General features: G+C 37.0%; 1 protein-coding gene across 3 annotated transcripts; it reads left to right on the top strand.

The window, feature by feature from the left end:
- The first annotated feature begins 6,639 nt into the window (after positions 1–6,639).
- LOC105047537 (F-box/kelch-repeat protein At3g61590) lies at positions 6,640–11,098 on the top strand. 3 transcript variants are annotated; one of them, XR_012141995.1, is made up of 3 exons: positions 6,642–7,186; positions 8,169–9,657; positions 10,799–11,098. XR_012141995.1 is itself a non-coding variant. In XM_029265272.2 (2 exons), exon 2 carries the CDS (start codon positions 8,219–8,221, stop codon positions 9,425–9,427), a length of 1,209 nt encoding a protein of 402 aa, XP_029121105.2. In that variant the 5' UTR covers positions 6,640–7,151; positions 8,169–8,218; the 3' UTR covers positions 9,428–10,698. The 3 variants fall into 3 exon arrangements, 2 of the variants coding, with proteins under 2 accessions (XP_029121105.2, XP_010924797.2); XM_029265272.2 differs by lacking the exon at positions 10,799–11,098 and having other exon boundaries at positions 6,640–7,151; positions 8,169–10,698; XM_010926495.4 differs by lacking the exon at positions 10,799–11,098 and having other exon boundaries at positions 8,169–10,698.
- Positions 11,099–14,146: the final 3,048 nt, after the last annotated feature.

The following is a 14,146-nucleotide window of genomic DNA, read 5'->3' as shown; positions in this document are numbered from 1 at the left end:
GTATGATATTTTATAAAAATTAACCTCTCAGATGACTCTCATATTATAAGGTGATCCATGATTCAACGGAGACAGACGGTTAGATCTCTTTACAACAATTTTAAAGTTTTAAGGTACTTTATCTGTAATTTTTTAAATTTTTGAGATCAAAATAAACATGGATGAAACATCTAAAGATGTTGTTATTTTTTTTTTTTTTTTGATTGAAATAGATAGTTCACATAAATCAAGAATGAGTAAAAACAAGACATCGTGGCACTCCGAGCCGTCGTTGCTCTCCATTTTATTTGTTTGGTTTGTTTTTGCTTGCTTTTGTTAGGTACTCATTGGTTATTTTCTAAATTTGCCAATTCTTTCTGTAATTTTGTGGACAAAAAAGACAACACGTTGATAATATATTTATGTAAATTTTAGTGCTAACGACTTTGTGCATTTGTTGTTGGCTTGGGATGACCGAATTTGTGATTGGAATTTGGAATAGAAACTCAGTGATGAATACAAACTGGGTCATGATCCAGTTGTAAGTACTTGGGTTGCAAATGGGTTTCTAGACTGATCCAGCCTAATTGGTATTTGAAGATCTATGAATTAAGTTAGGCCAAAAAATTTGGCCTGACCTAACTTCCATGTTTGGTCTAAATCATGTATCTTTAAACCTGGTGTAACTCTAATTTGGGTGATCAAATAATAAGACCATCAACCCAAACACTATCTGGCCTGATCCAAAAATCCGAATTATATAAACCTTATCCTCCTTCATTTTAAATATCTTTTCTATTTCATGAAATAAGTTCTTTTTTAAACTAAATCTGTTTTCCGTATTAACAAATATGCATCTTTTAATTCATTTTCACTTAATTATATTTAAATATTGATATTTTATTGTTTGTTTTGGTGGATTTCCATTAATAATTGACTAAGTACATCAATATATGCATTAAAAATCATAGCTTATAAATTTAAGAATGATTAATTACTTGGATCACCTAAAATTTTTTGAGTAAAAATTAAAGTTTAGGTTAGCTTTTTTTGGGTCTTATTTAATTTTTAGTGACTTTATATTTAATTATTATATCTTAGTTATAAAAGAATAGGTAGTTGCTTGATTAAAATTGTAAAATTGACTTGATCTTATTTTGAACTTGAATGTTTTAGGTTGGGTTCAAGCAAAACGCGATCATAGCCTAACCTAAATAAGCAACTGGGTCTAAAATCCTTTCCATGGACTTGATCTGACCCAACTTGATTAATTTGTAGGTTAAGTGCAAGTCCAAAATCATGACTCTATCTTCCCTTTTGCTCTTGCTTCGATTGTTTATAGGGAGATAGGTGCACCAAAAAACATGTTGGCAAGCTAAAAAAAAAAAAACAAATCTACTTTCTAGGCTGGATAAATATATAAACATGTCACCAGCATTTGATTAGTCAAAAAAAGGATAGTCAAAGAAAAATGATTTGAATAGTATGGGTCAGATATCTTAACGTTCAAAAATTTTTATTACCGTTGCACCATTTTTTTTAAATAAGATAAAGAATTGGATAAGATATAGTTAGGACTATAATAGAAGAAATCTACCGTTACTGTTATTCTAAAGAGATAGTCCTACTGAAGAACTAAAAGCAAGACAAATTGAAGGTGAAGATAAAATAATTAAAGATAAATTAGATTTATTGAAGTATCGAAAGATTTTTTTTTTTTTTAGCATATAATTCACTTATTTATATTACAACACAGATGACGGTAACAATCCACTCTGATAATACTAGTTGATGTTTGACCTCTACTTTTTTGATAGTTCTACCGATTGTTCCCTACTAGCTATACTATTAGGATGGTTAAACCATCTTGTCTATCATATCGATAAGTAGGCTCAATCTATCTTGACTCGTTACGCGCCTCCATTCAACCCATTCTATAGTTTAACCAGACCATTTCTCCTTATTTGACCTACAGTCAGACACCTCCCAGCCAATTCGGCCAGTTACTTTATATTGTCTATTGCTTCAGCTTTATCTTTCACCTAGGTATCCATTTATCTTGTTTGAACCCTACCACGTTGCTGGATAAGCACATGCCGGTCATGTGCCGCCTCAAGGAAGGATGTGGCGTAAATAGACTCAAATATGAAATCAGGTCGAGTCAGAGTCAAGCATGCCCCGGTACAATCAGACCATTTGCAGCCCTAATGGTTATATTTTTTGTAGTAGAAGATGAAAATTAAATTAATCTAAATGGGGAGGCGGCCATCTAATAACAAAAATTTAAGGAAAAGAGATTAGCGATTAGACACCCTGACCCTGCTTGCATCGTCATGCTTTGCACTTAAATATAGCGTCAGTGTTACTCGCTCACATGCAGTGGAACTGAGTGTGCTTGCAAGCCCAAAAGCTCTAGAAAAAGCCGGGTTGGGTATTGGGTCCATGGGTTGTACTTGGTGCCTGGGTTATTTGGGCCGGTCCAAAAAGATACCCTAAGTTGGGAGCCGGGGCCAAATATCCGCACACGGTGTCCGGGTGGCAGGCCAGGGTCGGGCTTGAGGTTTAACTTCAGGCTTGTTATGAGCCTAACCTGATCCGGCCCATTGATATTGCTACATCAAGATAAACATAGAGATCCATGGGAGTAAAAAGAAATAATTGGGACAAAAACCTGGGAGATGGAGGATGCTCACCAAATTTCATGGATTTTTGTTAGAAAATTAATAAATTAATCATATTTGATAAGAAAAAAAGAGTGAAGGGTGTACAATTACGGTGGATGATCGAGTTACAAAAGCCTCCCTTTCAGCCAAGAACACATAGTAAGATAATTTCTCTGGAAATAAGTGGACGTTTATTTATGTGATCTAACTTCTCTACTTTATGATTTTTCATCTTTAAATGTTATAGAAGCTTATAAAATAATAGTAACATTGAATGAAAAAAATTTCCCTTTTTATTATTTACAAGAAAGTCCCTGCCTAAATTACTACAAATATTGCATTCACCTTATTTTTTTGGACACACGGAATGGTGTAGTTGGAGTATCTTGAATTTTATACATGGTTTTAGTATTATAGATGGGCATTGCGGTAATAGGATATTATTTGGGTTTCTAAAAAGGTTCTGAAATAATATTTTTTTGCTTTATTGTATAATGTAAAAGAGCATATTGATGATATTATCAAGCTTCTGCACGCCAATTATGTATAGCTTTTTCTTCTTCTTCCTTGAAATTTTATTTCAAAATTTGCCTACTTATAAAGCAAGAATGTTATGAATTTTTCGACCGAAAGGAATTAAAGTTGTACCATTTTATGGGCTAAGTCGTGGAAACCTTTTCCCCCTTATGGTGCTACTCTTTTTTTTTTTCAATTTTGGTAACTCTTATGGTGCTGCGCTTTGGAATTCGCTTTTCCTTAGGAGTTCAAGAAAACAAACCACTTAATATCTCTTCGATAAGACTAAAGAAACACAGTCTGAAGAAGATAGTTGTATGATAAAATTATCTTAATATACAATCTATCTTTCTATCCCAGTGGATATTCTTTTCTTCTTTTAGCTCATCGTTTTTGTCCCTTCTTTTTCTGGATTGTTTGTACCAACAAAACTTTGAAAATTTGATAAATATCACTTTAAAAAGCTACAGGACAACTGCATTAATTCCCCACGGCTTTGCCACAGTTGTCAGGATGCCAGTCTCTAAAAAACAACTGAATGCCGTAAAAAAAAGGACCGAAATGCGCCACATACCTACTCGACCTAGACATTACTTTGGACTTTGGAGGTAGATTTTTTCAAAATCTATGGGCGTGGGCCGCATTTTCTGAACTCTTAGCTGGGTTTCTAAAGCATTGCTGAGCAATGACAACAAAGCTACTTATATAATTATACGGAAAACCTGCAGCTAGCCTCTCTTTATTTTCTTTCTTCCTTTTTCCTTCATTGAAGCCGGCCTCTTCTTTTAGGAGCTAGACATATGATAAAATAATAATCTTCTAATATTACTTAAAGCTCACCATCTATGGGACAATTTAGTGACCAGAACACCAAAGATCAGGAATTCTATGGTCTTAACTGTCACACAGATTTTTCTCAATAAAAATTCTGAAATGTTTCCATTTCATAAGCTTAGAATGTGGGGCTGATGTCACAAACTTCCTTTCCCACCATGTGCACATATTGGCTTCTTACACATAAAACAAAGCAAGAGACAGATAGCCACCCCATCACATTTAAAGTTGGCACAATGAAACGATTCGGCTGACATGGAACTCAGTACCCTTTTGTTATTGGGCTGATTGGGTATTGCATGCATTTGCAAAGGAGTGAATATATATATATATATATATATATTGATGAGGGTGACCCTTCGCCATCCTCCCCACCCTCTACCTTTTGGCATCTATCTTACATATATCATCCGGCCAATTGCATTCCACATAATCTCACTTCATGTTGGTTCTGCTACCGCCGTGCTTTCTTGGGTTTGGATAAGGACAGGTTATAGAATTCAACCAATTGCATCCCATGATTACTTTTTATGCGTCTTCCACCGCTACCATTCGTCCACCATCGTAATTTATAAATGTTTCTCTTGCTTCCACTCATGAAATATGGATCTTGTCCCCGATGGAACTTTCTTGTCAAAAACTTTCAACTCTGACGCACACTTAATCTTAGAGCCTTAGAAATTGCTTCAAGTGGCTTTAGTTGTTGGAAGCCATTGAGACAGTTCTATATATCCCATTACATTCCATGGGGATTATGCTTCTTTTCTTGTGCTTCAAGTGGCTTTAGTTGTTGGAAGCCATTGTTACAATGATGTTGGAGTCTAGCCTGGACTCGAGAAAATTGTGGTTCTCGGTCTGTCTAATTGATTCCCATCCAATGTCCAATTTGCTGCTGTCCGAAGGAAAGAGAAAAGCTAGAAAGGAGACGCGCCGAATTGATAAACTATTGCAAGTGAAGCAAGCCTAAGCAGCAATGCTCCACGCTGTAAAGGAGGGATGGCTTAGTGGTGTTTCCACTACCCATCATGAGTTCCCCGGAGTACAATGCTTTTGATGCTATTCTCGGGGGTCAAACCTTATTAAATCCAATCAAAAAGTTAATTCATTGGGCCACAAAACAATATGTTTCAAGCATTATCGTCCTAATGACAGTGGGTAGGCTGTCCTCCTTTTTTTTTTAAAAAAAGGAAAACATTAGTACAATATTCTGAGTCAAATGGGGGTGTACCCACATTCTGATACAGACCGGAGTCCCTTTAGGGATTGGATTCCTTTTTTTTTTTTTTTTTTTTTTTGATTTCCTATTTTTACTTTTCTATTTAGGCTAGTTTGTTTAGTTAGAGATGAGTCATATTAGGACTTTGTTATTGTGCACATGGCTTAATATGGGATATGTTATGGTTTCGGTAGGAATGAAATTATGGATTGTTATCGATTATTTTTGCCTTTTTTGAGTAGGATCCATGCATTCACAACTTGGGTTATGATCCATGGTCTCTTTCCAGGTGTCTTCATTCAAGTTGCTTGCTTACATATATTCCTCATTTAATGATGCTATCCAAGACATAGTTGGATTGGCATGCAAAAAGCATGAACAAATACGGTCATGCACAAATTCTTTGTAGGTGAACAAGCAAGATGTGGAGTGTAAGCATCACTTTGCTGGATATCACTGTCCTATGAATCACTGGTTTCTTGTCTTCTAAGTTTTAGTCCTTTTTTGACCTTGCCTTTGAGAGCAAAGTAGGCGCAGAAAAGAAACATGTCGACATAAGCCTCATCATCTCCTCGAAAGAAAGTTTGGATGCCTCGAAGCATGCTACCACGAGGGTGTTAGTTATTTACTTTCTTAGTATAAAATTTCAACAATATATTTACTGTAGCATTGGTCAGCCATGAACAAATTTGGCTATTATTAACACACAGTAAATAGGTCAACAAGAAAGTTATCTGTTAATTACTTAGCTTTTTAGTATAAAATTTTACTGCTACGTGGCACTGTCTTTTTTCTTTTAAAATAGGCCAGACAAATCATATAAGTTTAATATGAATATATTCAATAAATTTGAAAAATAAAATATCATAGAAAGAAAATGATTATATGGCACCGTCATTTAAATCTCTTTCAATATTAAAGAAAGTATTATATCACCCTGCAACATTAGCCGACATTGATATAGCATGGTCCAGCATTCATTCAACATCAAATCCCTCCAATCACATTGGAAGGGTAGCTAAGTTGGATTACGAATATTATTAGGATATTTCTTTCTACCCGAAATATATGTGTATAACTTTAAAACAATAAAATTTGAGAGGAAAGGCATGGCTCAAACAGAGGGCAAAACCCATGAAGAAGTGACCACAAGGTGCTACAAAAGGTGTCAAAGCTGGCCACCTTTACTTATATTTAGTTGTCTTCTCCAGGTTATGAACTTCAGTTGTCTCTTTGTTATGGTTTTATGATTCTGTCTTTTTGGATATATTTTTGTATTGAGATGTTGTAATTGCTACTACCACCTTCTCAGTGCAGCAGTTTACCCTTTTTTTTTTTATATATATATTTTCCGAAAAAAAACACCTCTCTCTAGAGAGACCAAACAAAGTTTGACATTATATATAGTCCCTAGCATTACATAGGCTCATAGACCACCTATCCATCATCTCTCTCCTCAGCTCCCTCATCTTCTCCTGTCTCTCCTCTCACTCTTCCAAACTCCCCCATCTTCTCCTCAAAAAAAAAAAAAAAAAAACAGCTCTAAAGAAAACCCCTTTCCCACTTGTTACTCTGCCCGTCGTTTTGTTTTCTTGCTGGAGCCGAAACCACTGTTCTATCACCCTCGCGATCTCGATCCCGAAGCAAGACCCCATCTCGGGGCCATTCTGCCACGCCCCCCGTCGTCGTTTCCTACCGCCAAATCCAAGGCCTTCGGATAGGTACGGCCGAAGCCCGTGTCGCCTCCCCCTGTTTTCCCTTCTCCCTCGCTCGCCAGATGGTGAGATGCGGATAAAGGAGGCCTTTGTGGCTCTTGTCTAAGACCTCTCTCCGCCATTCCTCCGCGAAATCACGATTTTTCTGGATAGAACTAGGTGGAAAGATCTCCGGAACGAGGGAAAGGTGGATCTTGGACCGAGAGGAACCAACAAGATCGGATTTTGGTGCGCCTTTCTTTTTATTATCCATTACTGCTAAGGTATGGGTGAAAAACCCTTTTTTTTTTTTTTTTTGTTTCTTTTGCCATTGTTTACTTTGCTGTTGGTTTTCGTTTCCCCTGTTCTTGTTTGATCTATGCCCTTGGTTTTTCGAGTTTTTTTTTTTTTTTGTTTTCTTTTTCTGATTTCGTCTTTTTCTAGTGTTTGATGTTAAATGATGGATGGAGATATGGGGGACATTAGTGGCATGTTTTGTGATGAGATAATGCTGTTTATCTGTTGGATTTAATGGCAAGTCTCTTGTTGGGATACCTGGGAGAGAACATAATGTAAGGTTTCATTTTTGGAACGGGCAAATTCTCTATCTTATATGGTGATTTCTTACATAAAACAGTTGCTCGAAATTGCCAGTTTTTGGTAACGGGGATTCTTTTATGATGCAATTTTTATAATATTAATCTGTGCGAACAGATTCAGTCCAATCGGAAGATTGAGGTCTGTCACCATGCCTTTTATTTGGTATGTTAGATTATAGCATGCTAGTTGATATGTACATCTGATCTTTTTGCTGATATGGTTTTGTTCGTGGCTATCTCTTCTCTCATATCTTTCCCACTTTCCTTCTAATAGATGAAAAAATTTGATAGGATTCGGTTCAGCGATGCGAACACTTGCATGTGTTCTCTTTCTTGTTCTTTCTTTCTTTCTTTCTTTCTTTTTTCCGGTGTAGTCTTGGTTGTATTTCCTGCTGTAAGTTATTAACCAATATACTTGTAATTTTCTTGGTGCGCAAGAACATATCTTTTATTGCGTCGTTATCTATATTATGCTTGAAGATGCAGAGGATTCTATTTTACCGGAGCTCTTTTCTTTAAAGTTCCCCCCCTTCTTTTCTTTTTTTTTTTTTTTTCCTGGTCAAGAATAGTTCGTGTTTGGGATTGGATTCATGTTCTGGCACTTTTAATGTAATTTTGAATCTGATCTTTTATATTTCTTTGCTCTTCTCTCTTCTCTCTCTTTCAGAATCCTTTCAGATTTTGCTTTGGCCTTTGTTGAATGGTCTTCTTACCCTCATGGAGGGTGAGACATCATGGGAGCCTCTTTCCATTAGCCATTTTGGAAGTGAGGTTGCTGAATTTGAACCAGTCTCGGAGAGCAACAAGGGAGGCGAAGAATTCATGGTTTCCTTGGATAGCATTCTTCCAGATGATATCTTAGAGAGAATCTTATCCTTTTTGCCCATTGCAAGCATTATCAGAGCTTCATCCGTGTGCAAAAGATGGTATGATATCATCCACTTGAGGAGGTTTCTATGGGCCAACAAGTTGCCTCAGAAGCCATGGTACTACATGTTTACCTGTAGTGAGGCTCCTGCTGGTTATGCCTATGACCCCATACTTCGGAAGTGGTATAGCTTCAGTCTTCCTTGCATTGAAAGAAGTAACTGGTTTATCTCTTCATCCTGTGGATTGGTTTGCTCCATGGACAATGACAGTAGAAGCCGTATCTTTGTTTGCAACCCAATCACAAAAGACTGGAAGATGCTATTGGAACCTCCTGGTGTAAAGTTCCCCGACTATAGTACCCTTGCTATATCTGTGGACAGGAAATCTCATGATTACACTGTTGTTGTGGCAAAATCTAAGCAGGTGCCAGGAGATTTCCTCCAGTGGGACTTCTCCATCCACATATATGAGTCAGGGAATAGATCATGGGTTACATCCATTACGGAGGTTTTCTCAGGATGGAGGGGAGGTGACGAGAGCGTGATTTGCAATGGAATTTTGTACTGCTTGATTCACTCTACTGCTGTTTTAGGAACTGCTGACCGCCGCCATGGCCTGATCATGTATGATCTCTCAGCTCGATCTTCTCACACTTCTCTGATGCGCACGTTGATACCAGTGCCTTGTTCCCTCACCTGTGGCCGGCTGATGAACCTCAAAGAGAGGCTGGTCATGGTTGGCGGGATTGCGAAATATGACAGGCCAGATATCATCAGGGGAATAGGCATCTGGGAGCTTTGCAAGGAAGGTTGGCGAGAGGTCACTCGGATGCCTCACAAATTTTTCCAAGGATTTGGTGAGTTTGATGATGTTTTTGCAAGCAGTGGCACTGATGATCTGATATACATACAGAGTTATGGAGCCACTGCTTTGCTTGTTTTTGACATGAACCAGAAGCAGTGGAAATGGTCGGTCAAGTGTCCTGTGACCAAAAGATTTCCTCTCCAGCTTTTCACTGGTTTCTGCTTTGAACCGAGGCTTGAAGTGGCCTCTTGAATTGTTTTGTTCTGCATTGGATTTGATGGCATCACAGGGATTTATAAATAGTTTTTCTGTTTTGGGGGTCCTTTTGAAAGATTTTGTGGGGCTTGGAGCTTATAGAAATTGCTTTTGATACAGAGGAAATCATTTCTGAAGGTGTTGCTGGTGATCCTTGTCCTTTTCTTGCATATATCTCTGGGCAGAACAGTTTGAGATGTCTGTTGGCACAGTTGATCTATAGAATGGCAAGATGCGCTCACTTCCATTTTACTGTGATCATTTCTGCATCATTTTTTAAGAAATTATGCTTCATTTTCCTGTTTTGCTTAATTTTTATTAATTTTATGTCCCTCTTGAATGTTAATATTTGACTCTCACATATGTTCTAAATATCGTTTGCATCCATCTTTAATTTCTTATTTTGTGATGGTTTGATTTTTAGCTTTTAATTTTTGACTCTCTTATATGTTCTACATATTAGGACCTTGCTTGTCATGGTTTTTCTGTTTTGCAATGAATTAATTGCATTCGGCATACTTGTTATGAATGCCACCAAAATAAGCAGAAATTTTCGGTAGTTGCTCATTGCCTTGTTGTATAATTGAGGAGCATCAGATCTCAAAGATTGTCAAAATCCTTGTTCTGACCGTAGTATCTTTAAGAAAATGTGTTTTTAGAGGCACATTGATGTGCTTAAGGTAGAGACGTTCAACTCAGGTTTGTTTTGCAAATAGCGTGCCCAATGTATTGTCTTAATTGTAGGAATTATTTAATCCTTTTTGAATCAATTAAGATTTAAGAATCCTTGCAAACATTAGAATCAATTAATTAAGTTCTTTGTCACAAAACTGCTCATTTTTCAGTCTTTGAAGGTTGAAAATCTCCCACTGCTTTTGTAAAGTATTTGCACAGACCATCCATAAAGCTTCAGCCAGTGCCATGATATGTGCAACAGCTAGATAACTCTGAATGCAACAAGGTGCATTAATTACTCCTCATATCCCATTTTATGTATTCAGTCATGTAAATCTAATGACTCCCCTGCCAATTTATGGTGCGAGGTGAGCATCCAAGACCTATCTTATTTATTTGTACAGAAGGACTTGAGGCACCCAAGTTCTATCTGTTTGTTCTCAGATGCTGATAGAATTAGGTAAAAGGGTGACCTAAAATCTCCCTGGCCAACAAGTGTCTCCTTGAGGAATGGAAAAAAGGGGAGGGCGTCTGGAAGTTTTTGTCCCTCTCACTGTGAGGGGAGAATCTTTCCTTACCAAAACCCAGAAAAGGTCTGAAGCCTCTGTTCTTTCAAAAGAGAACCTAAAAACGACATGATTGTGGTATAAGGTGCAAATAATATTCTTTATCTTTGTATGCTTTTTCCCGCAGAAAAAGAAGAGGGGATCTTGGGTTTCAGCTAAACCAATGGTGAGGAGGGTGACCCCTTGTTGCAGCCTTCTCTCAGAGTTTTGGTGGGGGGACAGTGACAGGTGAGGCCAAATCTGGACACTCGAATAAACTGTGGGTTGGCGCCCTCCACAAACTTCCTACTGCTGATCAAGAGATGTCAGCTGGTGGCTCAGGCCATTGTCCCTTGTCCACTCTATTCAGGATTCTCCTTGATTATAATTATATTGTGTTTGAACTGTGCTGGGCTTCTTTTCATTAGTGAGGTTGTCTCTCTGCATTTGTCCTGGAGCTGGCAAAAAAATCTCTAATTTTCTTGTTGGTTTATTGGGAAGGTGGCACCATTTATACATGTGTCAGCCAATCTTCCCATCTCTCCTTCTACAACTGAAATCGGATCGGATATCACTGTATCTATATCCGTATTTGATGAATATAAATATAAATATAAATATTATTCAAATATAAAAATTTATATTTATATTTATTTTAAAAAAATATGGATACAATTCGAATATTAGAAGTATGGATATAATTATAAATATTATTTAGATAATTAAATTTTATAACGATAGAATCAAAGATATTATTAAATAAATGATAAATTAAATTAATAATATATTTATATGATTGTATATTTTTTAAAAAATTAATAATTATTATATAAAATTATATAGGATTACACGTAGATTCGGATATAGATAGAATGGTTGTTTTTTTTTATTTTTAGTTTTGATGGATATGAATTTAGATATTAGTTGGATTTTAATTTTTTATAAATATCTGAATTTATTTGAATACGAAAATAGATCTGGATAGATAATATTTATATCACTTTCATCTTTATCTCTTTCTCTTTCTAAATTGAGATTAGCCATCTCTTCTTTCTCTCTATCTCTCGTGCGTGCGCACGTATACAGGGACGCATACATGTATGCTGCCTGCAATCCCCATTCTCAACTCCATCCTACTGAGTTGATACTACTGAAAGTTGACCTCACAACACCATGCAAAAAATTGGAACGGTCGTTCTGAAATGACAAGCTAAATTACAGACAGCAAAGAAGATCTCTGTTATATTGAATAGAGAAGCATGATTGGGTGCCATCAGTCTCAGCAGTACCGAATCCCATCAGAATACAGAAGCCTGATTTCAAGTAAATGATGCATCTCTACACATATACTATATCTCAATACTTGAAAGCATGATCTTAGTCCGGTAAAATTTTTCGTGATTCAATATAGACGCATAAGCTGCCCCAGCTTACAAATTCACATCTCACTAAACTTTTGAGCGTGGAATGTAGCCAATCAAACACATAGTGGGACAGGAAACAGAACAAAAAGAAATTTGTTTGCCAAATATTGTCCATCATGGTGGGTCCTCACTTCAAAGCTGCGAGGTCGACCACTTAGCTAGCACCCTGACTGTAACCAAGCACGGAGCCCGTGCTCTTCCTTGCCTCGCTCAAGGCAAGACAAGAGGAGAGAAAGAAACAAGGAAGTTGCCAGGACTATAAAAGAGCAGCATTACCGGAGGTCAGCAAGGGTCAAAGGCCTCCATCCGGCTAGATCTTTCAAGATCTTCGTCAGGGAGGAGCAAAGAATCCATGATGACGTGAGAGACAAGACCCGAAGATGGAGGAGAAGACGGACGAGACTTGGAGCAATGACGAGGCAAGAAAAGGAGATTGGTGTGAATAAAGAAGGTGCAGAGAGGAGAAGATGATGTAGATAGTGAAGCAGAGGAGTAAAGAGAGGAGAGAGGATACAGGGGAAGGTGGGGAGAGGTAATGAATGAGATTGAGTGCAGTTTTGCTCTCATCAAATATGGACTCGGGTAATTTTGTCCCCAAACTTACAATGATCTCACTAGCAATAGAGAAAATGAGCGTTCACTGGTCTATTGGAGCCAACCTAATCCAAGGACCGTTTAAAAATAATAATAATAATGTTATCCGAGTCGATATATAATAGAAATAAAAAAATATATTTTGCACAATATTGACAAGAAATGCAAGTAAAAATATTTAATATTATAATTCTAGTCAGACTATTTGCATTTGCTTCAGACAAGCATGTGATCATTTTGGTTGATTATGTTGATTAATTTTTGAAACATCCACCCATATTTAAAACTTCTCCACATTCTTTGAATAATTAGAACACAGACTTCAGTTATTAATGCAACAATAATTGCTTCAGAAGGTTAGGTGGTAATTCTCTTAGTGTCATTATCCCAGGAGTACGGAAAAAGTTTTGCTTCTCAAAATGTATTATTATGTAATTTTATGCACGTCCAAGTTTTATCAGTTCGATCTTTTCATCTCTGTTCCGATGCAATAATCAGAATTTCTTTATCTCGATGTCACGCCCCGAATCCAACATCCGAGTCGGATACATGATGGCCGCACATTTCTTAGAGCAAGCCCTAAAGAATATGCAAGGCCAAATTAAATCATTACAATCTCATCAACCATAATATTTAATTTCAATAATAATTCATAAAATCTTGCATAATTACAATTTAAATTTCTTCATTTTTCTGATCAGATACTATGACACTCTATTTATCCTTCTGCTCACCCGTAAATCCAAGCCATAGCCAACCATGGACATCTTGTAACTCTGAGAAGAAAAGAAAGATGAAGGGGTGTGAGCTTTACAGCCCAGAAAGAATTTCCATATCACACTGATATAGTAATATAGTCTGAAAATAAAGAATAGCAATAAAATATAAAATCTCATTTTCAATGTCCAGAATAATGCAAACATTCATAAATTTGCTGTCTTGTCAAAATAGATGCATCATCATATGTTAACAGGTGAAACACTTTTGTTCAACAATTGTTTCATGCCTTATCTTTCATTTCTCTTTTCATAATCACATGACTTTTAACATTTTCTTTCTGGCTCTGGACTATCCAAGTCTATACCTCAGTCATCATCCGGATCGAATCCACTTTAAAAAGTCTTTCAAGACTGTCCCAGGATGAGCTCCTGGCCGGCTGTCCCACGTACCAAAGCCCGTGAGAGGCTGTCCCAGGCATAAGCTCCTGGCGGGCTGTCCCAGGCATGAGCTTCTGGCCGGCTGATCCACCTGTAAGCCAGTGGGGGCTGTCCCAGGCATAAGCTCCTGGCGGGCTGTTTCATATGACAAGGCTAGTCCATACCATATATCTCTTTCTTTTCATTTAATCATTTTGTGTTGATTTCATCAAATCAATTCTGTCTTGCATTATGATCAATTCGGATATGTCATACCCATATAATCATGCTATCAATCTCTGATACATATATATTGACATAACATACTCATGCTCAAAATCA

The sequence above is a fragment of the Elaeis guineensis genome, chromosome 6 (assembly GCF_000442705.2).
Source record: "Elaeis guineensis isolate ETL-2024a chromosome 6, EG11, whole genome shotgun sequence".
NCBI lineage: Eukaryota > Viridiplantae > Streptophyta > Magnoliopsida > Arecales > Arecaceae > Elaeis > Elaeis guineensis.
The sequence above is the reverse complement of the archived record's forward strand: the minus strand, read 5'-3'. Positions and strand labels throughout refer to the sequence as shown.